The sequence below is a fragment of the Phocoena sinus genome, chromosome 4 (assembly GCF_008692025.1).
Source record: "Phocoena sinus isolate mPhoSin1 chromosome 4, mPhoSin1.pri, whole genome shotgun sequence".
NCBI lineage: Eukaryota > Metazoa > Chordata > Mammalia > Artiodactyla > Phocoenidae > Phocoena > Phocoena sinus.
The window spans coordinates 60,291,062-60,315,970 of record NC_045766.1 but is presented as its reverse complement, the minus strand read 5'-3'; the positions used below and the strand labels follow the sequence as shown (position 1 = coordinate 60,315,970).

The window sequence follows — 24,909 nt, the reverse complement described above, 5'->3', positions numbered from 1 at the left end:
TTTAGTGGCATTAAATACATTTACATTGTTGTGCAACCACCATCCATCTGCAGAACTTTTCTCCTCTTCCAAAACTGAAACTCTGTACCATTAACAGTAAGAGCCCACTCCACTTCTCTCCACCCACCCCTCCTCCAGCAATCACCTGTTCCACTTTCTGTCTCTGTGGATTTAACTACTCTAGGTACCTCATATAAGTGAATCATTCAGGCGTTCCTCCTTTTGTAATTGGCTTATTTCACTTAGCATAATGTCTTGAGGTCCTTCTGTTGTTGTAGCGTATGTCCAAATTCCCTTCCTTTTTAAGGCTGAAGAGGTCCTTCTGTTGTTGTAGCATATGTCCAAATTCCCTTCCTGTTTTAAGGCTGAATAATATTCCATTGTATGTATATGCCACACTTTATTTATCATCTTTCAATGGACACTTGGGTTGCTTCCACCTTTTGCCTATCGTGAATAATGCTGCTATGAACATCGGTATACAATATCTCTTGAGACCCTGATTTCAGTTCTTTTAGGCATATACCCAAAGAAGTAGAATTGCTGGGTCATATGGTAATTTTCTTTTTAATTTTGGGGGGAACTACCATACTTTTTTCCATAGTGTCTGTACCATTTTACATTCCCACCAACAGTGCACAAAGGATCCAATTTCTCCACATCCTGCCTTGCCAACAGTTATATCCTGGTGGGTTTTTTTTGTTTTGTTGTTGTTGTTTTCTTTTTTTTAAGAAACCATCCTCAGGTGTGGGAAGTAGTATCTGACTGTGGTTTTGATTATTCATTTCCAAAATGACTAATGATGTTAAGCATCTTTTCGTATGCTGATTGGCTATTTGTTTATCTTCTTTAAAGAAATGTCTATTCAAATTATTTGCCTTATTTTAAAAACCGGGTTGGGTTTTTTGTTGAGTTGCAGGATAAACGGAGAAAAGTTTATTACAAGCACACATTCCATTAGCCAACAGAGCAATAACATTATCACGTGTCCTGCAATCTCTAGAAAATTCCACTGTATACTTGAGAAAATGAGAGTAAAAAAAGACAAATAACATTATGTTATTATGAAATTGTTTGACTTTGTGGAACTCCTAAAGGGGTTTTGGGGACCCCAAGGGATCCACAGGTCATACTTTCAGAATCTCTAGTCAAAATTTTTATGATAGACCTCAATTTTTAAAAGTCCATTATACGGGCAAAATGAAATGCTAAAAGGGTTAAAAAACAATATGAGAACTCAACCAAATTCCTATAGTGAGTATATATTCAGAGAATAGAATAAATCATTTTTAGTACGAGCTAAGAGATTTCAAATCCTGCAAAATGAATTTATCAATGATGTGCTTTAGGTTACCCAACGCTTTGAGACACATTGGTTTTCTTTCTCTGAGATTCAGACAAATGATGGGAAATCTACTTACTTTAGTATGTGAGAGTTGCAATTCATATTGGTACCTCTGGTTTAGGAACCCCTTCTCATCCCTTGGTAAATGGTAAATTAAATTGCAGATTTGTTCTAATCTGCTCATGGAACTACATTCACGAACTTAGAATGTGCTTCTGTAGATCTTTAAACAAAACTGTTCCCAATCTAACCTTTATGTCCTGAGAATTCCACAAACATTCAAATGGCTGTTTTAGTAGGTTACAAAGCAGAGAAAAATGTCATATTTTTTAACTTAGGATAGATGAGAACCATGTATAAATACTGCAGTGTGACCTATTTCACTTTAGCCTACATAATGTATTTGAAAAGAATAGCCACAGGACTCTGACACTAACATGGGAATTGAAATGAAAAATAAAGAAAGAAGATTTAAATGAATTTTCTGTGTGTAAGGGAAATCTTTTTCTTGATTGTGTATATGAGAAAACATCCTTTTAAACAGAAAGGTTTCATGTCCTTTTGTCAGCTTCCTTGGAAGGTTAAGTGTGAAATCTGTTCTTCGTACCCTCTCTCTCAGAGTAAGAAAATTGTGGTCAATCTCCAGCTAATTTATCTTCTTAAATCATAACTGAAACCCATGAATTGGATCTACATGTTGGTAAAATCTATCTAATTATGGGGTTCTGGCTTTTTTCGTTACTAGCTTTGGCACAGTAAAACTAAATTTGAATTTGGGTACTCAGAAATGAGTACTAACATGTAATATACTCAACTGAATTTTAATAATTTTGCTTACTTTGATCTGTATTTCTATTTCACTTTTTTTATTGCTCTTCTTAAATGAACCTTTTTCTGTAGCAGTATGGTGCTATAGATATGTTCTATAACTTTTGTTTTCCTTTTAATTATCTTACTGCTGTTTCTTTCTAGAGTATTTTGTGTGAATCTTAGGAGGAAATTTCCTACATGACTTTTAAAAAAACATTTTACCTATTACCTTTTGAAACTTACTAGTAAAGAATTGATTTTGATTTTAATTCTGTAGGGTTGTTCATTTATTTTATTTTAAGGATCTTATTTTTCTGTTTTTTCAGATTGAAGATAAAACTTTCCATGTCCTTGGTGATCTTTGCAGTGAGGGAGACTGCACTTACCTGAAATCTTCTGTTAATGGAGTTGCTAGTAAAACTAAGCTGGTTATCCTGGAAAACACTATTTACCTATTTTCCATGGTAGTGTCTTTTCTTTATAATAACACTGTTGTGGGGGCTTCCCTGGTGGCGCAGTGGTTGAGAGTCCGCCTGCCAATGCAGGGGACACGGGTTCGTGCCCCAGTCCGGGAGGATCCCATATGCCGCGGAGCAGCTGGGCCCATGAGCCACGGCCGCTGAGCCTGCGCATCCGGAGCCTGTGCTCCGCAACGGGAGAGGCCACAACAGTGAGAGGCCCGCGTACTGCAAAAAAAATTAATAATAATAATAATATAATAACACTGTTGTGGAGATTGGGAGAAATTGCTTGACCAGAGGTATTCCACTGAGATGGTAGAAAGATCCTGCTTCCTTCTCTCACTGCTGTGACCTTTTCTCTGTCTCCCTTTCGCTCTGTTTCTTTGTCACATTTCCACCTTCTCTATTTCTCCATTCATCCTTTTTGTTCTCACAGATTCTCTCTGACAGACACATATCCATTTCTTCCTTTAATTCTCAAACACCCTTACCCCCTTCTTGTCAGAGCGAATCTCTCTGCTCAGGGGGCAGTGTTCTCTCAGGGATTTGAGGCCTTAAAACTTCCCCCAATCACCATCCTCCTAGCACTGGGAATCCTGGGGACTTGACCATTGCGGGAGGAGTCTGTGGACCAGAGATACTCCTTATGGGGGAGGTGGGTGGGGTTAGTGGTGGTCTCGTGGCAGCCAAAGGATGGTTGGGGTAGGCTTGGCATGGATTTGGTTAGGAGCTTGTTAGGAGACCTTGGTGTTCTGCATGGGCGAAGAAAGGGAATGGATTATCAGGTATACTGTGGCCTCTTCAGAGTCTTCTCACATTTGGGAACCATCTTCCAGACCACAGTCCTTTGTGATGAGATGCCTTTAGTATTCCAGTAATTAAACTACATATTTGGAGTCAAGGTTGGTCTCATTTTACCAGGCATTTCTTGCCATAGTCAATGTGCTAGAACAATATGATGGCAGAGGCCGTAGAGTGGAGTGGTGAAGAGCATGAGTTCTGGAGTATGAAGCTACTTGGGTTCAAATCCTGGCCCTACCAGCATCTGCTTGACCTTGAGCAAGTTAAACTCTCTAGGCTTCAGTTCTCCCATCTATGAACAGAAATAAATAAATAACAGTACCCAACTCATAAGGTTGTTGGGACCATCAATGACATTATATATTCATATAGTTGTTAAGAGTTCCTGGCTTAGACTAAGCACCTTATAGTGGGGTTGCTACTAAAAATGGCTTCCAGACAGGGGCTGTCTTTTACCAACAGTTATATCCTTTAATTCTTTTAATCCCCTGTGAGGCATGTATGCCATTACTTCTTTACAGTGGGAAACCAAGACTGAGGGGTTTAGTAATTTGCTCAAGGTACAAAGCTAAATTAGAACCCTGGTATTAAAGATGACTGATATTTAACAAATAGTTTGAAAATAATCATCACCTCAGGTCTATTAGTAAAACTATAGTGATCTTAATTTCATTTCTGATTTATGTTATAAATATATACCCCATAAATATCATTTCTATTTATAGGATGGAAGTATTCAGATTGGCATTCCAGTCCCCAGATACTTGTCTTCAGTGAGCTCAGAAGGAACCCAAGGAGGTGCCATAGCTCCTATGACTGGAACTGTTGAAAAGGTAATGATGTGAACGTATGTAGAATGATGTCCTAATAAATGTCTTTGTTGGACTTTGTTGTATATATTCTTTTTCCCCCTCTCTAAATCTTGCTCATAGGAAGGCATCCATTTCAAGAAAACAAGAGGATCTATTATAGATTCAAGTTCTATATTACAGTGAAAATACCATTTACCTAATTTTTTTTTTTTTCATGGCTGTGTTGGGTCTTCGTTGCTGCGCGCAGGCTTTCTCTAGTTGCAGCGAGCAGGGGCTACTCCTTGTTGCGGTGCACAGGCTTCTCATTGCAGTGGCTTCTCTTGTACGGAGCACGGGCTCTAGGCACGCGGGCTTCAGTAGTTGCAGCACACGGGCTCAGTAGTTGCGGCTTGCGGGCCCTAGAGCACGCGGGCTTCACTAGATGATGCGCGCGGGCTTGGTAGTTGTGACTCCCGGGCTCTAGAGCGCAGGCTCAGTAGTTGTGGCACACAGGCTTAGTTGCTCTGCGGCATGTGGGATCTTCCCGGACCAGGGATCAAACCGTGTCCCCTGCATTGGCAGGCGGATTCTTAACCACTGTGCCACCAGGGAAGTCCCCATTTGCCTAATTTATGATAAAGACTCTTCTTTGAAGTGGGAATTTCCATCAAAGTACAAATAATCAAGGTTGTCTTTATATGATTAAAATGACACATTCACCAAGCATTATCCAAAATTTGAAAGGTATTGGTGAAGAACAATGTGGTTTGGTGTTGAATGCCGCATATATTCAGAGTTGAGATCTTCCAATGGTGGTAGATCAGTAGTCGCCTTTTATATACTTACATATAGTAGAGTCCCCTTAAATGTATTTAAGTCATAAAAATTCAAATGTATGTTCTTGGTACCCATAAATAAAAGAAGAAAACAACGATTTACATAGTGTGAGTGATTTCACCCACCATTCCTGTCTGGAAATATTTGCCCCAGGAGGGCAACAGACTTGGGGGACTTGGACCTGCCTTTTGCTCATTCATTCTCAGTTCCCACAGGCCTCTTGTAATATGGGCATCACTACTCAGGGTGTACTTTTAAACATGCACTTTTCTCCCCCATAACTGACCTAAACCCAGATCACTGATTTCATTGAACGCTACTAAAGTTATCACCCAGCATTGGGTGATTGTGGGGCTCTCAGACATGTTTCTCGTTTTTCACAGTTTTGACTGTACACATTGACTTCAGAACCTAACTCTACTGTGTGATATTTCTGAAAACTACTTGATAACCATGTTAACCAAGAAGACAGTAAAACCATGTGGGATATATGAGTTCATTTATACTTGAAAAAAGGAAAATAGAGATATTTTTCTGTGTTGCCAGTAAGTTTAATTCTTTCACATGAAGATTGTCTATGCATTTACTACACAAGGCCCTAAAGACTTGAAACACTATCCTAAACAACCTAAAAACTAGAAAACCAGGCAAGACCCTCCACCCTGCCTGTCGTGAAAACATTTAAGTGTAGTACAGGCATACAGCAGAGAGATTGCAGGTTTGGTTCCAGACCACCACAGCACAGCAAGTCACATGAATTTCTTGGTTTCCCGGTGCATATAAAAGTTATGTTTATTCTACACTGTAGCCTGTTAAGTGTGCGATAGCAGTATGTCTTTAAAAAAAATGTACATACCTTGATTAAAAAATACTTAGATATATGTATAGCCGAATCTAACACAACATTGTAATCAACTGTACTCCTGAAACTAACACAACATTGTAATCAACTGTACTCCAATATAAAATAAAAATTTTTTAAAAACCTGCATTGCTAAAACATGCTAACCATCATCAGAACCCTCAGAGAGTCATAATCCTTTTACTCATAGAGGGTTTGAAATTTTGCAAGAATTACCAAAATGTGACACAGAGGCACAAAGTGAGCAAATGCTGTGGGAAAAATGGCGCCCATAGACTTTCTTGATGAAGAGTTGCCACAAACCTTCAGTTTCTTAAAAAGAAAAAAAAGCAATATCTGTGAGGCACAATAAATGTGAAGAGCAATGAAATGAGGTGTACCTGTAGTCAGTCCTTCCCCGTTGGTGATATGTCTTGTCTGTGTATTCATGAAAACACAAAAGGATCTTGAAATACATTTAGTGTATTCATCTGATTCAAGGAAAACTCAGTGGGTTAGGGGGCAGGGATGGGTAGCTAAGGAGTGCCCCCCACTGACAACAGTGCCCGCAATGCCAGACTGACCTATGGGTCTCTGATTTGTGCCAGTATGTTTGTCTTTGGCAGACAAGACAACCACATAGACACATACTTCTGCTGTGTACACTTATATACCAACTCTGTGGACCACAAAGGACCTCTGTTTTTAAATATTAACCTGTCACTCTGACTCTCTAGGTGTTTGTGAAAGCTGGAGACAAAGTAAAAGCTGGAGATTCTTTGATGGTTATGATCGCCATGAAGATGGAGGTAAGTGAAATCATGGGTTCACTTGCCAAATAAACTATGGGAGCTATCAGTCCCAATCATTCTTTTGTCTTATTTTGTAAATTAAGACCATTTTAAATATTAAGAACCATGGATTGATGAAGCATTAACTGCAGGAAACCGAACCAAACCATCCTTCTCTTACATTTTCATTTTAATTTTGTGAGATTGCGCCTGTCATTTGTGATTCTGAAATTATCAATAGCTTAGAGTCAGGCAGTAACCCAACAGAATATTAGCTACTGGTATTTTCTAAGGCCATACCTAGGATGCCAGATATCAGTATCAAAGTGAAAACCTCAGTCAAGTTAAATTAGCTGTTTAGGTTTTTAGATGGTTAGAAATTGTAGGCCATTGGTTCTGAGCCCTGGTCACAAATTGCACTGGGGAAGCTTTTTGCAAAAGTACCTCCCAGACCAGTTGAACTGGGATTTCCTGTAGGGGAGCCCAAGGATCAGTAGTTTTTAAAAGCTTCCCAGGTGAGAGTCTACTGTGAAGCTTGAGCTGAGAATTACTAGCTAATTCAGAGCTTCCCAATTATTGACCAGGTGCATCAAGGTAGTGATTCTTCTCAATCCGCAAGCGCACCATAAAACTGTTATTATTTTCTCTGTGTGCTGTGATATGAGAAAGATCGGGAAGCACTGATACATGACAAAACATCAAAATAATTGGCTTCATTTTTCACTTTTCGTGTTTCTTGACTTGGTGTGTGCTCAACCCTCATTAGCATCACAGCCATTGTTTGTCATGCCTTTTGTCTTTGCAGCATACCATAAAGGCTCCAAAGGACGGCACTATCAAGAAAGTGTTCTACAAAGAAGGTTCTCAGGCCAACAGACATGCTCCTTTAGTCGAGTTTGAGGAGGAAGAATCTGACAAAAGGGAAGCAGAATAAACTCCATTAAATAAGCGGCCAATTAAGCAGCCTCTTAAGTGTAGTATCTCTACACCAAAATGGGAAAGTGCCTTCCTGCTTTTCTTGGGGTCTGATGACCAGCACTTTTACTAAATGATTGTGTGATTGCGCTTAAAACCGTTTCGTATTTAAGAATCATGTACTTGGGTCACAAATACAATAAATTATCTCCGAATATTTCATACTAATAAAATTATACTTTTTTATTGGGAGACAATATAGTTTGTTTCTGCCTCAAATTTTATACAATGTAGTGCTTTTAGGAAGGTGAGCAGCAACTTGATCAAAGGAGAACAACTGAAAAAGAAAAGGTCATTTAACTAAATGAATTATTTCCTAGTCACAGTCATGATGAAAATGGACAGTAACATATTTCAGAGACAGATGCCATAGCACTAAACCTAAGAGTTTTTTGCCAAAGAGTAACTTCTTAGGTAGTTTAAACACATGAATGCTATTTGTTTCTTGTTTTTGTGATTGGAAAGTTTCTATCTAGACTGCCTCTGCCTTTATTGCACTTTCTAAGCTTGTATAAATATATATACACACACATGCTTTTGTGTATATGTATTTTATACACCTACATATTATATATTTAAATTGTATGCTAGAACATATTTTTTCTAGAAATACACTTTCAGTCCCCTGCATTTTCAGGTATCCACTGAAGTGTTAAATATTTGTTGAACTGAGTTCTTACTGCACACATGAGATTATGTTAAATGTTGTAGAGAATACAAAGCAACTTAAAAATATGGTCTCTGTACTTTTAAGATACTGATGATTTAATTGGGGAAATAAGACATAATCATGTCGAAAGTTATGTGGGAAAACAATCAAATCCACAATTAAGCAATTCCATTGTCCAGAGAGTGGTGGGAAAGATACCAAATACTAAATTTGGAAACACTGAGTTCTCAAGTAAATCTGATCACACAGCTTAGTTAGAATGTCCATTTTTCCAAAAAGGCAGCATGAAACCTAGCACACTAAGACGTGGATGGGGGTGAAGGCTGATGGCATATGACTGGGGCAGGACATGTCTTCTAGGAGCTGGGGGGAAGAGAGTCCTATGGGCAGGTGTGCTCAGGGTAGGTTTCATTAGGAAGGAGAACCCAAGGGCAGTAGCAGGGGTGCAGGGGGGTTGCAGACTAGAAAGGAAGGAGCTGTTGAAAATGAGTAAGTTGTGTTCTATATCTGGGAGCAGATCTGCCCGATTGGAGTGGGAGGTGCTTGGGGGTTAGGTAGGGACAATAAGAGAAAAGGTATGAAATTTAGGTTGGGACCAGATTTTTTTTTTTTTTTTTTTTTTGCGGTACGCGGGCCTCTCACTGTTGTGGCCTCTCCTGTTGTGGAGCGCAGGCTCAGCGGCCATGGCTTACGGGCCCAGCCGCTCTGCGGCATGTGGGATCTTCCCGGACCAGGGCACGAACCCACGTCCCCTGAATTGGCAGGCGGACTCTCAACCACCGCGCCACCAGGGAAGCCCGGGACCAGATTTTAACTGGCATGGAATGGCAGGTTTGGATTTTATCTTGCAAGTTGTGGTTACACTGAATTATTTTTCAACAGGGAAAGCAGTGATTTTGAAAAACATTATCTGGCTGTTAGTGCCCCTTTAAAAACAACTTTGACATTATTTCACAAGGTTGAACATTTGTATACCCTATGACCTAACATCCCAGTTCAGAAATGCACAAATGCACTTGTGCACCAAGAATGTTGATAGCCACATTACCCATAATAGCAAAGCACTGGAAACAGTCCGAGTTGGCTGGCAGGAGGAGTAAATAACTGGTATGGCGCACGGTTGAATACTATGTAACAGCAAACTAAACGAGCATCAACGTGGATGAATCTTGGATTCATAGTAGTGAAATAGCATGTACCAGGAGGTATACACAGTATGGTACTATCTTTACAGTCTTCCAAAATCAGCAAAATCAACTATATTCATATATGTAAAATAAAGCTATAGTCTTTCTTTTTTTTGATTGAGGTATGGTTGATTTACCATATGGTGTCAGTTTCAGGTGTACAGCAAAGTGATTCACTTATATATCCCTTTTCAGATTCTTTTCCATTATAGGTTATTACAAGATATTGAATATAGTTCCCTATGCTATACAGTAATTCCTTGTTGCTATTTTATGCATAGTAGTTTGTATCTGTTAATCCCATACTCCTAATTTACCCCTACCCCCCTCCCTCTCCCCTTTAATAAAACTACATTCTTTAAAAAGTAGAATAAAAAATTTAAACTTAAAGACAGTGATTAACTCCAGGTATTAAGCAACGGGTTGACATGCACGAAGCATGTACAGGTAGATGCAAGTTACTGTTAATGTTCTAGTTGTGGGGTTGAGTGTTTGGTTGGTTATATTTATTATGCAATTATGTTACAAAACTAACATGTTACATATGATTCAAATAATGTTTTAGAAAATTTCATCTGGCAGTAACTTGCAAGTTGAATGGAGGAGGAGAAGACTAGAGGCTTGAGAACCAGTTAGGAAGAGGTGCTTACAGATGGATATTTAGGCATGAGGTAGTAAAGGAAGAGGACGCCACGCCACGAGGCCCTGGGCAATGAAAGCACGGAGTCCTAACCACTGGACCACCAGGGGATTCCCTAAACCAATGCTTTTAACTATAGTTTTAGCAGCACAGTCTTCTGCCTTGCCCAAACAAAACTTCCTCTGTTGACAAGAGGAAGAAGCAAAGGTGCTCTGGTGGAAATTTGGGGTTGCTGTATGCCCCCTTTCATATCCTTCAGGGGAACAAGATAGTTATTCTCTGTTTCATTGTTGAGGGGCTATGTAGATCACAGGTAATAATGTGTAGAGAAGGAATTTGAAGCCAGCCATCCCAATTACCCACATACTGGCGAAGTTCTTTGAGATCATCGCTGTGGTACTGTGTGAGCAGAGTTCCTTTGCACATGACTGCATCTGTTTCTTCTAAAACATTCAGGGCATTTGCTGTATACCAGGGCCTCTGGAAACAAAGGTGGTTAAGAAATGCTTTTTGCCCTTGCCTCAATTAAAGGGAAAGAGGATCCAGCTGTATAGAATAAAGTACTGTAATTGATGGTAAGTAGTATAATATGCTTGGGCACCAGGTGCCATGGAGGGGCTCAAATGAGTGGAGTAATAAATTCTACTTTGGGTCAGGAAGCTGAGGGAGCGCAGTGATATTTGAACTGGGCTTTGGAGGAGAGCCATTTGCCAGAGGGAGAAAGAAGGTAAGACCAGGCCATTGCAGGGAGAGGGACTAGCAGGGCTAATAATAACAGTGAGGTGTGAAAATGCACACTGTTTGGGGCACAGAGGAATCCAGCAGAGGCTGGACCATGGGGCGTGGCCGAGCAGGGCTGGGACGTGGCTGCCTAGCCGGGGAAGGACTTTATTCTGGGGGACGTGGCTGCCTAGCCGGGGAAGGACTTTATTCTGGGGGACGTGGCTGCCTAGCCGGGGAAGGACTTTATTCTGGGGGACGTGGCTGCGTAGCTGGGGAAGGACTTTATTCTGGGGGACGTGGCTGCCTAGCCGGGGAAGGACTTTATTCTGGAGGCAGTTGGGAGCCCTGCATATTTTCAAACAGACAGGTTTTTCAAAGTTATTTCTGTCCACAGTCTGGAATACAGATTGGAAAGTGGAGGGAGACTGGAGACAGTGTGTCCAAAAGAGGCACCAAATATGGAAGCCTGGCCTGGGTGGTCCAGGTCCAGAAGACAGGCCTGGGTATACATCTCCTTGACTTAAAAGTAGCTCTTCTTTTGGATAAGATCCATTTATAGGCATGGATCAAAACCTGAGCCATATTGTTGGAAGAAAGTCATTTGTTACCTTATCTTTGACAATAGCATTCTGGATACAGTGTGTTTAGGTCTGTAATAACCAAGCAAACAAAATCTAAGAGCCTTGATAGTTGCTTTTTAGTCACTGAGGAAGCCACATAGCGTTGTAGACAAAACAGCTTTGGAATTACAATTCTTGCGTGCAGATCTGAGCCTAGCCACTAACTGTAGTGTCTTGGGCACGTCCTTTACACAATTCTTGCGTGCAGATCTGAGCCTTGCCACTTACTGTAGTGTCTTGGGCACGTCCTTTACTTCCTCTGAGCTCTGTGAGCAAGGGTAGTAGCACTACCTCACAGAGTTGTTGGGAAGGTTAAATGAGAAAATACAGAGGCTGACTTTAGCACTGTGATGGAAACAGCATTTATACTCACCTGGTAGTTATTAATTTCTTAACTTCAGCTATTGCTTGAGAGCAATTGAGAAACCGCTCTAAATTAAGCCCAGCTGACCATCCTCGCCAGCCAAATTCCCAGGTCCCATGGTGGTGAAAAATCCTGCCTGGTCATGCATCACCCTGTCCCCTCTCTTCACTCCCTCCCTCAGCTCTAGCCTGCTCCAGGGCCAGCCAGGCACCTGTCCACCGCAGGCAGACGGCGGTGCTGCCAGGGGAAGCCTCCGTCAGCCCCACACCCCCACACGCCCCACCGTCAGCCACAGTCAGCTGCCAGGCTGGCATGTTCCAGAGCCTGTCTGCTAACGGGACAGAAGCACTCCCAGCAGCAGCTCGCCTCTTGCACAAAGGCTGGGCCTGCGCTTGCTCCATCTTCCACATCGGTTGTCACACACGTGTGTAGCTGGTACTTGGAGGGGAGACCTTGGTATCTGGCTGAAGCCTGTTTGAGTGGGCATTACCGTTCCGCTGGGCAGCATTGTAGGGAAGTCTCTTACTTAGCTCAACTATCTCTTTTTTTTCTTCTGTGACTGGCTTCTCTTGCACATGTACCATTCTGAACTCTCCAGTAGTTCTCTTAGGAATATTGGACATTGGAATGTGCGTCTGTGTTCTGCCTACACATGGCACTTCTGCTGTCATTAAAATATTTACAGTGTTGGGCTTCCCTGGTGGCGCAGTGGTTGAGAGTCTGCCTGCCGATGCAGGGGACACGGGTTCGTGCCCCGGTCCGGGAAGATCCCGCATGCCGCGGAGCGGCTAGGCCCGTGAGCCGTGGCCGCTGAGCCTGCGCGTCCGGAGCCTGTGCTCCGCAGCGGGAGAGGCCACAACAGTGAGAGGCCTGCGTACCGCAAAAAAAAAAAAAAAAAAAAAAATATTTACAGTGTTGATAGTAATACTTTGCACTTCTGTTGCACCTTTCATCAGAGGATCTCAAAAAGCACTCCTAGATATTCACACTAAGCTTCAAAATACCCAGGAAGAGGAAAATGTGATTTTAAACTGTGTGGTGAGAGGGGAGGAGATGGATGTCCCCAAATGCTTTGCTCCAAGCCCAGAGCACGGAGTCTCGGGTCATTAGTCCCTTCCTGCTAATGACACACTGCTCCCTGAGGGCTGGTCCCAGGGAGTTGCAGCCGTGGGGTTAGCAGTTCTCCGGCGACCGAGGAAGCCCTGCCCGGGCTCTCTCGAAGTCTCCAGCTGGGTAGGAGCAGTCTTGCCTACCCACCCCCACTCCCTGTGAGTTACCCGGGGGACACCATTTCTTCTGGACCAGGGGGTGTCTGGGCCGCTGGCAGATCACAGCCCTGATACCAGTGACGACCCTGTCACCCTGACATTTGTCTCCCATCTGCTGGATCCTAGGAATCAGAATGTCTGTGCCTCTAACGGGCTCAGATTCCCGCAGTGAGTTGCCCTCCCCTTAAACCTACAAGCACAGCCTGGATGTAACTCCCTCCCTCCTAAGATGGCTAACATTCTCTGATCACACCAGCGCTGGTTAGTATTTTGCTAAATGCTTTGATGAGATTTGAAATAACTCTCATTCCAAATACACCACTCCCACCCCAGAAGAAGATTTTAAAAAACGCTAACAACAACAAAGAAAGGTAACTTGTTACTTCTCTGTGTTCCCAATTATTCTTACTCCTTTCTCATTACCACCTATATTATAAAATCACATGGTCGAGCTTCCCTGGTGGGGCAGTGGTTGAGAGTCCACCTGCCGATGCGGGGGACACGGGTTCGTGCCCCGGCTCCGGTAAGATCCCACATGCCGCGGAGCGGCTAGGCCCCGTGAGCCATGGCCGCTGAGCCTGCGCGTCCGGAGCCTATGCTCCGCAACGGGAGAGGCCACAACAGTGAGAGGCCCGCGTACCGCAAAAAAAAAAAAAAAAAAAGAATAAAAAGCACATGGTTTTCTCCATTCCTGAAAGCATGCTTCATGTTAATTATAATGCACACCGGCACCCGCCTAAGTTTGTTCCCCTGTTAACCACCTGGCCCCATGCAGAGCTTCGCTTTTTTTTTTTTTTTTTTTTCGGTACGCGGGCCTCTCACTGTTGTGGCCTCTCCCGTTGTGGAGCACAGGCTCCGGACGCGCAGGCTCAGCGGCCGTGGCTCACGGGCCCAGCCGCTCCGCGGCATGTGGGATCTTCCCGGACCGGGGCACGAACCCGGGTCCCCTGCATCGGCAGGCGGACTCTCAACCACTGTGCCACCAGGGAAGCCCGAGCTTCGCTTTTTGATATGCCCGTCTAAACAGACTCATCCTCAATTGCCCTCGATCTTCCCTGCTCCTCTCACAGGCCCGACCCATCACACACCTTAATGCTGGAGTCATTCCACCCGAATTCAACACATCAAATAATTATTGAAGAGCTCTTACACGCAAGATAAGCCATAGATCTTTATTTAGTTCCTTAGCCACGTAAATATTAGTCTCTTCTCAAATAAGTATTAACTTAATTTTGGAATAGGTAATATATTCCCATGATTCAAAATCCAAAAATGTATATTAAAAGATACACAGTGAAAATCTCCCTCCCACCCACACAGCCCCCTCACCTCTGCCGGTAGTTAACCACTATTTTTTTTTGGCTGCACTGCACGGCTTGCAGGACCTTACCCATGCCCTCGGCAGTGAAAGCGTGGAGTTCTAACCATTGGACCACCAGGGAATTCCCTATTTGACCACTATTGTTTGTTGTGTATCTTTCTGTTACCCGAAAACTGAGCTCGCCTCGGTGGGCCAAAAGACACAACCAAGCCAAAAACTGGGAGAAGGAAGGGTTTATTACTCACAGCAGGTAAGGAGAGCACCGGGATCTTTCCCAAAGCAGTGTCTCCCCAAACAGCAAAACTGGGGACCTTTTAAGCTAAGGGTACGTGCATAGTCATACAGGGGCTTGGGTGGTGAATGCATATTCATGAAGGGGCTGGAGCCGAGGAGAATTCAGTGTAGAAGTGGAGCAAAGGTTGGCAGAGTCCAAGCTTTAGTTGATTGAAGTCACAGAGGGTCAGAAAAGGTCAACATCACCATTCCCCAAATTCTGACCAGTCTGGGATCTTAGCTTGTCGTTAACACCAGTGTGGGGATCTGAGTTCCTGCAAACAACTCAGATATGTATCAGATTGTTAGGTATATCCCTTGAAGAGCACTCTGTTGACTATTGTTTCTGAACTGCTTTTCCTTTGTTTCTCCCTTCTACAGTAGAAGTCAAGCTCCGCACTTTGCTTTTTTATTTAATAATGTGTGTTAGAGATCCTTCCATAACAATATATAGGGAGTTTCCTTATTCTGTTTCACAGCTGCATGGTATTCCATTTGTTCCACCAAATGGATATAATTTATTCAATCAGACCCTTATTGGTAGATACCTAGACTGTTTTTAACATTTTGGTATTATAAAAAATGCTGCAGTGAATAACTTGACAATACCTTATTTTGCACATACTCAGTTATATCTGTTAGGATAAATTCATAGAAGTGAATTGCTGGGTCAAAGACCAATTATAAAGTATTGAAAAATTAAGCTAAGCTGCTGACCGAGCCTGCTGCTCTCTCGCTACTGCTTTGGCTTCCCGGCACCGCCCCCCCACCCCGGATGGAGAGGGTGGCCCGGCCATAGATGGTCAGATCGCTTCTAGCTCTCGCCACCCACCCCTGGCCCCAACCAGCACAGAGCAGATGGCAGCAGCAGGCGAAGAGGAAGATGGCGGGATGGCTGCCGGCCTGTGTGGGGGACTGTGGCACAGGGTATACAAAACTAGGATATGCTGGAAATACGGAACCACGGTTTATCATCCCTTCCTGTATTGCTATTAAGGAGTCAGCGAAAGTGGGTGATCAAGCACAAAGGAGGGTGATGAAAGGTGTTGATGACCTAGACTCCTTCACTGATGATGAAGCAATAGAAAAATCTACATATGCAACAAAGTGGCCAATCCGCCGTGGTATAGTTGAAGACCGGGACTTGATGGAAAGGTTTATGGAGCAAGTGATCTTTAAATATTTAAGGGCGGAACCTGAAGACCATTATTTTCTTTTGACTGAACCTCCACTGAATACTCCAGAAAACAGGGAATATACTGCTGAAATAATGTTTGAGTCCTTCAATGTTCCAGGCTTGTACATTGCTGTACAGGCTGTTCTTGCCTTAGCTGCATCCTGGACCGCCAGACAAGTAGGAGAACGGACGCTGACCGGTACAGTAATAGACAGTGGAGATGGTGTCACTCGTGTCATCCCTGTGGCTGAAGGGTATGTGATCGGCAGCTGTATTAAGCACATTCCAATCGCAGGACGAGATATAACGTATTTTATTCAGCAATTGCTGAGAGACCGAGAAGTAGGAATTCCTCCAGAGCAATCCTTGGAAACTGCTAAGGCAGTAAAGGAGAGCTATAGTTATGTCTGCCCAGATTAACAAGTATGATACAGATGGATCAAAGTGGATTAAACAGTATACTGGAATCAATGCTATCTCAAAGAAAGAATTTTCCATTGATGTTGGATATGAGAGATTCTTGGGACCTGAAATTTTTTTTCATCCAGAGTTTACTAATCCAGACTTTACTCAGCCTATCTCAGAAGTTGTAGAAGAAGTAATTCAGAATTGTCCTATTGATGTCAGACGTTCTCTCTACAAGAATATTGTCCTCTCTGGAGGTTCAACCATGTTCAGGGACGTCAGATGTCGCTTGCAAAGAGATTTGAAAAAAACTGTAGATGCCAGGCTGAAATTAAGTGAGAATTGAGTGGTGGTAGATTGAAGCCAAAACCTACTGATGTACAAGTCATTACATATCACATGCAGTGATATGCAGTTTGGTTTGAAGGATCCATGCTGGCTTCCACACCTGGGTTCTACCAAGTATGCCACACCAAAAAGGATTATGAAGAAATTGGACCTAGCATTTTTTGTCACAATCCAGTGTTTGGAGTCATGTCATAAAATTGGCTTCATAGTTATTGGGATTAGGGAGGTGGGGAAGAAATAATCTTTCTGATTATCTGTTTTGTCTGGATGGCTGGTTTTGAGGTTGTAAATCTGACTTGAAATAATAAGACCAAACATAATTATACAGAATATTTTAATAAGTATATCAACATGCAAATGTAGAGGAGAGCCAAAATGATTAAGTGATTTTCTTTAGATTGAATATTTGAATCTTATGTGTAACAAAAAGAGGTGTGTTTTAGTTCTTTCTGTGCCCTGGTATTTTATATATTATTGAATTATCCAAGATTTGATGGGATTTATTGGTATGTAGATAGCTCTATAATGCTTGAATTGTACACTCTGAAGTGTGCAATGCAAGAGCTTGTTTATATGTCATACTTTTTATACTTTGAGGAAAAAAAGTCAAAGAAAAACTAGTATTTGAGGGAAAAAAAGTGACCAAGTAAGAGACAAATACAAAAAATAGCCTATGAGACTTGGCTTACACACACACTCATGGGATTCCAGTTATTATGAAGTGCTTCCATACCCTGTGCCCCCCAATGGTTTTCTTTGCAAGTGCTTTTGGAACTAAGAAGCTAGTATCTTGGATTAATTGATGCCTGCTAGTGCTTTCTGATTCCTTACATTCTGTTTCTCGCTTTAAAGGAACAGTAAAGACAAGACTGTTGGACCAGTATTGCAGTTCTGCCGTGTCATTTCTTATTAAAAAAATGAATAATTTGATTACCCAAACTGGTATATTTAAAGCCTAACACCATTCTAATTTATTTTTTTATTAATTTATTAACTTATTTATTTTTGGCTGAGTTGGGTCTTCCTTACTACACACGTGCTCTCTCTAGTTGTGGCGAGTGGGGGCTACTCTTCGTTGCGGTGCGCAGGCTTCTCATTGCGGTGGCTTCTCTTGTTGCAGAGCACGGACTCTAGGCATGCGGGCTTCAGTAGTTGTGGTTCGCGGCCTCCAGAGTGCAGGCTCAGTAGTTGTGGCTCTCGGGCTTAGTTGCTCTGCAGCATGTGGGATCTTCCCGGACCACGGCTCGAGCCCGTCTCCCCTGCGTTGGCAGGCAGATTCTTAACCAGTACGCCATCAGGGAAGCCCACAAATTTCTTTTCAATACTTGTTTCAAGCCTTTAATCTCTTTATAAGTTAACTAATAAATCTATTTTCTTCAAACCTCTGCAGTAGTTCTCTAAAAATCACAGCAGTTGGTTAGCAAGCTGACTTTTTTATGTGCTCTAAACAAATAATTGTGAACTTTTAATATGTTGAGTGCTTTCACTTTAATAACTGGATCTCCATTTGATATTTTCATTTGCGTAACTCATTTGCAGTTTGAAAATTTTTTTACTGCCAGTCCCTGACATATCATGGAAAGTTAATTTTCATTGCATTTTAAAATATCTGGATCATAAAGAACAAGTGATGAAAATAAGTTAAAACTGAAAAAAATTAAGCTAAAACCACCAGTATTTGAAGGCATTTTTACTGTGCCCACAGTAACAACTCACCTTTATAAAGCATTTTATGATGTACTGACATTTTATCACCAAGAGAGGTATCAACACTGCTATCCTCATAGAAATTTGAAGGAACTGAAATTATAAGAAACTTCAAAACGATCATACTTTGCATAGTTACTGGCACCAAAACTGAAACCAAGACTTTTCATTCCAAAATTCTCTGCTTTCTAACTATATAATGCTGTCTCCTGAAGTAGCCAGGACGAGGCAGGGGTAGGGGGATGGGGGGGGGGTGAAGGAGGCAATTTTATTCATCCACAACTTATGTTCTCCTCTTGTTACCGCACCAAACTGGGGTCTGCTTGCCCATTTGTAGTAAAGCCAATCTACTGATACCAGGTTGTGGTGAAGGAAAGCGCAGCATTTATTGTAAAGTTGCCAATATAAGGAGAATGGGTGGCTCGTGCTCTAAGGCCCCAAACTCCCTGAACGTTTTCAGCAGAGCGTTTTTAAATGGGGGGTGGTGTGGGGTGTGTCTCAGGGCAAGTGATCAGCCCGTGCACAGTTCTCTGATTGGCTGATGGTGAGGCAACAGGGTGGTGTCACAGGGGTTGACATTATCAATCCTCAGGCTCCAGTAGGCCTGGGGGCCAGGTACTCACGATCATCAAGTACTTAACATGTTCCATTTGGTGGGGACTTTCACATCTGTAAAATAACTCAGGAAATGTGCATCAGATACAATTATCTACTTACTCCAGAGAGGAGCTAAAGCAGAGAATATGGGGGAGGGTTCTGTCCTGGGAAGGCCCCATAGGGTCCTGCTCAGTTACACTCTTACCCATTTTCTGAAAGCCTTCCCTCCTTGGCTGAGTATCTTCTCCCTCTTTCAGATCTCCACCCAGAGAACTTAATGGTACCAGGGCCCCAACACTGGCTAGACCAGAGGATCACAATCATGCTACTGGCCAGATCAGTCGCCTTTAAAAACTCAGTGCAACTTAAGGTGTAACTGGAACCTTGGAAACAAAAACTGTTCTATTCAGAATGGGGGTTAACATTAAACTATCCTCCAAACAAACTGATCCTCTGATGACCTGATTTCTAGAATAAGATTATCCACTGAAACCTCAATAGAAATACCGTGTTTCAACATGGACAAGGAATTTGTTAATTTCCCAGATAAAAATCCCTGGGAATGTGTTAACTTCCCAGCAATTGGATGATAGATGGAGGTGATGAGGTCCACAATTCTCAGAGATTTATATTCCTTGAAAGGACTTTGGAAACATCTGATATTTGGGAAAATGTACTTCGTAGGTAGATTCAGTGACAGTTTAGTTCTTCTAAGCAGAAGTGTAAAATTTTATCCTCCTCCTGGAGAATTGTGAAGACAGATTAAAGGAAAAGATAGGACTCACCAAGGCCAGTATTTCATTTATAAACACTGAAAGAATTAAAAAGACAATTTCCTTATCAACTCTTTGCTTTTTTAGATGTTTATTCTTGTATATTTTGTACACTTTTATTATTTGCTAATGTAATTCTCCTTTCAAAAAAAATCTGACCTGCTTAAAGAGATGTATGAAAAACATTAAAACTACACAGTGGGATCCACATGTAAGAAAATTTTATGGGCAAAAGTATTTGCTCCTTCCTCCAACAGAGCATCATATACATGTGCACAGAAATTTGGTTTTGTTATTAAAACAAAAGTGGTTTGATCTCTTAGAGGCACTAGTAGAACCCACAGAAAAATATATCAATGTCTTAATGATGATTTCTTGATTCACAGTGAGAAACGTACCTGTCACAAATCAGAATACTTATATTGATTTGACTGGCGTGTTTCTCCTGGTGTGAAAAACACTTGGGGAGCTTCCCTGGTGGTGCAGTGGTTAAGAATCTGCCTGCCAATGCAGGGGACATGGGTTTGAGCCCTGATCCAAGAAGATCCCACATGCTGCGGAGCAACTAAGCCCGTGTGCCACAACTACTGAACCCATATGTCACAACTACTGAAGCCCACATGCCTAGAGCCCATGCTTCGCAACAAGAGAAGCGAGCAATGAGAAGCCCGCATGCCGCAACGAAGTGTAGCCCCCACTCGCTGCAACTAGAGAAAGCCCGCACACAGCAACGAAGACCCAATGCAGTCAAAAATTAATTAATTAGTTAATTAATTAATTTTAGGAAAAAGGAAATAGAGCATTTCCACAGTAATGGAAAGTTCTGTTGGGCAACACTCATATAGACCATGTGAGTCACAACAACTTCTGTCCCTTGTGATTTAAAAAAAAAACAAAAAAACTTGGAAGCCAACTTATAATAATGAGACTTCTTGATGAGCAGGGACCCAGATAAAAGCAGTTTGGTGTGCGGTAAAAGATCTGACAATTTGATTCATCTCTCTCCACAAAAAGAACACATACCGTTTGGGGCTACAGAGCCCCAAAAGGTTGAAGACAAGCTACCAATTTTCTCCCCTGGAATTTCTATTTTTAAAATTTTCATTTGCTGATCCTTGTTTTTAAAAATATATTCTTTCTTTAGTTTTATTAATACCACCATTAGCCTATTCTCCCTAAGCCTTCCTGATAATAAGAATCACTTGGAGCGCTTGACAGAAATAGGTTTCTGAGGGACTTCCCTGGAGGTCAAACAGTTAAGTCTCTGTGCTTCCAATGCAGGGGGCATAGTTTTGACCCCTGGTCAGGGAACTATGTTCCCACATGCTGCTGTGAAGCCAAAAAAAAAAAAAAGAAAAAATATTTCTAAATAAATTTCTAAGGGAAAGCCCTGGCATTCTGCATAGTTAACAAAGGCCCCAGGAAGGTTTGGAAATGACAAGTTAGCTCACTGCAACTCAAAATGTAAAGTTCCTACAAGCCATCTGCATATCCTGATTCCACTGGTCAAGAGAGGGCCCGAGATTCTCCTTCCTAGCAAGCTCCCAGGTGTCTAGGCTGGGGACCACACTGAGTAGAACGCCTCTGTGGCTCTCAGAAAGTGCTCCAGGTCCAGTAGGATGAGCAATAGCTGAGAACCTCTTAGAAATGCAAAGTCTCAGCCCCACCCTATACCTACTGAATCGGAAACTCTGGGGATGCAACCCAACAATCTGTTTTAACAAGGTCTCCAGGTAAGATTTTGATACATCCTAAAATTCAACAACTACAGATCTAAAGTTACGCTTAGCTGCTTCTTACTGTTTCTGATGAGGAAATTATTTCATTTGAGATGAACCTTTGCATGTTTCTAATTTTATTCGTCTTGTGTACATTTAGACAGTTTAACTCCATTTGGGGTGGTACCTTGCTAGCACCATTGTAAAGGGTTCAGGAAACATTAGCAAGAAAGTCATCATGGAGTATTTTGGGGGAATTTGTTCCTTTTTATCTTTTTTTTTTTTTTTTTTTTTTTTTGTCTGCACCGTGCATCATGTGGGATCTTAGTTCCCCGACCAGGGATCGAATCCGCACCCCCTGCATTGGAAGCGTGGACAGTCTTAATCACCGGACTGCCAGGGAAGTCCCTGTTCCTTGTTATCTTTACATTTAATTTTTAAAGATCACTGAAGAAACCATTTTGTATTAATACAAGGTAATGGTTAAGATGCCAATACAAATGCCCAAAGGGACCAAATAGCCAGATGACACCTGTAAGTGAAGTGATGGGTTCAGGGAGGAGCTTTGGCCTCAGAAAACAGCTGCTTCTCAGCTCCACCCAGTCAGTGCCAGGCTGTGCGGGAATGTGGGTCCAGAGTGGGTACATCTTCCAGCCGCTTAAAAGAAGTCAGAAAGCCAACTTTTCACGTGAAATCTCTTGATTTTTAAATGGTGGCAAACTATTCAGGTTTGTAAATATTCTGTGTGCCTAACAAGCTAGGCTTCTGTTAGTAACTCCACCTTGGAGAAACTAGTCCTAGTCCGGGAGGTGATAGGCTGGCCTTCTCCCTCTCTGTGCATCACTGAGACTTATGTCTGTCTCAGAAAGGAGAGCCAAGCTGAGGTCTATCCCCAGCTCTGTGGGTCCACAGCTGTGAAACCCCAGCTGAAACCACGTACCATTATCCTGTGCAAGGCCAGTCAATTTTTCCCTTTAAGTAGCTCTGAGCAGCCAAGGGCTAGTGCTCATGGAACTATTTGGAACATTCTAAATTGGGAAACGGACAGTTTTACATTGTGTAATCCATCTGGAAGAAAACAATACCTAATAGTCAGGATAGTGGTTCTAGGGGCAGATTCAGATTTTGCGGGTCCTGAAGATTATACCATTTGGGGCGACTCTAAGAAAAAAATGTGAAATTATGAATACAAAATTAGCTATGAAAGTACACAGAGGTCTTAACCAAAGGTGGGAAAATGTTTACTTTTGCAAATTTTACAGAAAGCAAATGTCCAGGCCCTGGAGCTTCCCAAGTGTCCTGGCACATCCCCTTCTGTCCTGGTGACCACTGGGGTGCAGGTTGGGGTTGGGATCAGGTCTGCAGGTGTTCTGTTGATGTTCTGTTTCTTAACCTTGGTGGGGATTCATTTTACAATAATTTATTAAGCTGTGCACTTATGTTTTTTGCACTCATGCATATTTCATACTTTAAAAAATCATTTGACCCTTTTCTAAGTCAGCAAAAATACTAATTTCAGGAACTTCCCTGGCGGTCCAGTGGTTAGGACTCCTAGCTTCCACTGCAAGGGACATGGGTTCTATCCCTGGTCAGGAACTAAGATCCCGCATTGGCCAAAAAAAAGAAAACAAACAAAAAAAACTCATTTCATTGGGAAGTAGATCGTCAACAAATATTTGTTGAATGAATGAACAATGAATGAGTGTTTTCAAATCTGTTCAGCCAATATATGTCAAGTGCCTAAATGTGTAAGGATCCCTGCTAGGTATTGTGTTATTAAATACTTTAGAGTATTTAATATTTAAGTAAAAAGTAAAATTTAATAAAAGAAATAAAATAATTATATTTTATTTCACCATTTTTAAAAAGTTAATCTGATTCTTTCACTATTGTTTTATATATAAATAACCAGAAATATAAATATTATATATATATATAAGCCGGATACACACTTTTTAAATTTTTTAATATTTATTTACTTATCTATTTATTTATTTATTTTGGCTGTGCCAGGTCTTAGTTGCAGCACCCGGGATCTTCACTGCAACATGTGGGATCTTTAGTTGCGGCATACGGGCTTCTTAGCTGTGGCATGCGGACTCTTAGTGGTAGCGTGTGAACTCTTTAGTGGTGGCCCACATGCGGGATCTAGTTCCCCAACCAGGGATTGAACCTCGGCCCCCTGCATTGGGAATGCGAAGTCTTACCCACTGGACTACCAGGGAAGTCCCTAAGCTGGATACACACTTTAGAACAAAGAAAATATATTTAAATTTAATACCATTTTTAGCTTTAAAATTTTTTAATTTGCAATCATACAATTTTTAAAAACTTTAGGTAGAGGGAACAGAAAAACGAAAGAAATTGTTATTTATTTAGCATATTCTAAAGGCCAGACATATAATATTTTTAAAATCATGCATAATTCCACCACACTAACATAACCACTATTATTACTTTATTGTATTTCCTTTCATTCTTCTAGTTACAGGTACACTTTTTACATAGTTAAAATCATAATGTTCATAAAATTTCAATCCTGATTGTTTTTACCTAACACATCATAAGCATTTTCCATGTTGCTACATGGTCTTCATAATCCTAATTTTATTTTATTTTATTATTTTATTATTATTATTATTTTTGCGGTACGCGGGTCTCTCACTGTTGTGGTCTCTCCCGTTGCGGAGCACAGGCTCCGGACGCGCAGGCTCAGCGGCCATGGCTCATGGGCCCAGCCGCTCCGCGGCATGTAGGATCTTCCCGGACCGGGGCACGAACCCACGTCCCCTGCATCGGCAGGCGGACTGTCAACCACTGCGCCACCAGGAAGCCCTATAATCCTAATTTTAAAAACATCATAATTATTTCTTAGTTATTCCTGGTAATTGAACAGAATATAATTTATATATCCATTTTCCTAATCTTAGACATTCAGATTATTTTAAGTTTTTGCTATTATAAAATGAAGCAGCACTTACTTTGATTTACAAAGCTTTCTTTTTTCCTATTAGGATCATATGCTTAAGGATATACATCCCTCATTTTTTTTTTCCCTATAAACCCATATATTTTATTTGTCCACTCTAAAAAAGAACTAGCATTGGGGTGGAAGTGAGAGAGGGAAACAGGTGGGGAGATGATACAAAAAGGAAAATCCCTCATGCATAGATATTCAAAACTATTTACCTTGATTTAATCCAAGACAAACCTTCCATTTTTGTATTAAAATTCATAGAATACATCTTTCTCCTATCAGGGATATTCTCTTACTTTTATTTGGTGACCGTGGACAGTATGCAAAAACTGACCGTTTCTCTCTAGAGACTCAGTTTCTCAGGTTGTCAGATATTGTGATAGCCATCAAGAGATTTTTAGTAGCCAGATGTTTCAGGTTTGCGACTGCCCATGTTATATATGACATTTTCATTTCAATTTAATTCAAGAAATTGAGGAGCTATATTGT

The 24,909-nt window shown here is 41.6% G+C and overlaps 2 protein-coding genes across 3 annotated transcripts in view; both read left to right on the top strand.

Annotated features, from left to right (window-relative positions):
- The window catches only part of MCCC1 (methylcrotonoyl-CoA carboxylase 1), a 64,906-nt gene extending 57,053 nt beyond the window's left edge, over nt 1-7,853 (top strand). The window contains exons 16-19 of one of the 2 annotated variants that reach the window (XM_032631374.1): nt 2,482-2,619; nt 4,143-4,250; nt 6,624-6,695; nt 7,483-7,853. In XM_032631374.1, the coding sequence (XP_032487265.1) occupies nt 2,482-2,619; nt 4,143-4,250; nt 6,624-6,695; nt 7,483-7,611 (447 nt within the window). In that variant the 3' untranslated portion in view covers nt 7,612-7,853. The remainder of the gene's footprint in view (nt 1-2,481; nt 2,620-4,142; nt 4,251-6,623; nt 6,696-7,482) is intronic. The other variant, XM_032631375.1, reaches the window with a different exon arrangement.
- Nucleotides 7,854-15,601: 7,748 nt separating this feature from the next.
- On the top strand, nt 15,602-16,658 carry LOC116753087 (actin-related protein 3-like). The gene is given in 2 exon segments (XM_032630585.1): nt 15,602-16,311; nt 16,313-16,658. Coding segments are annotated over 2 exon segments (1,044 nt in total). The 3' UTR covers nt 16,647-16,658.
- The last annotated feature ends 8,251 nt before the right edge of the window (nt 16,659-24,909 follow it).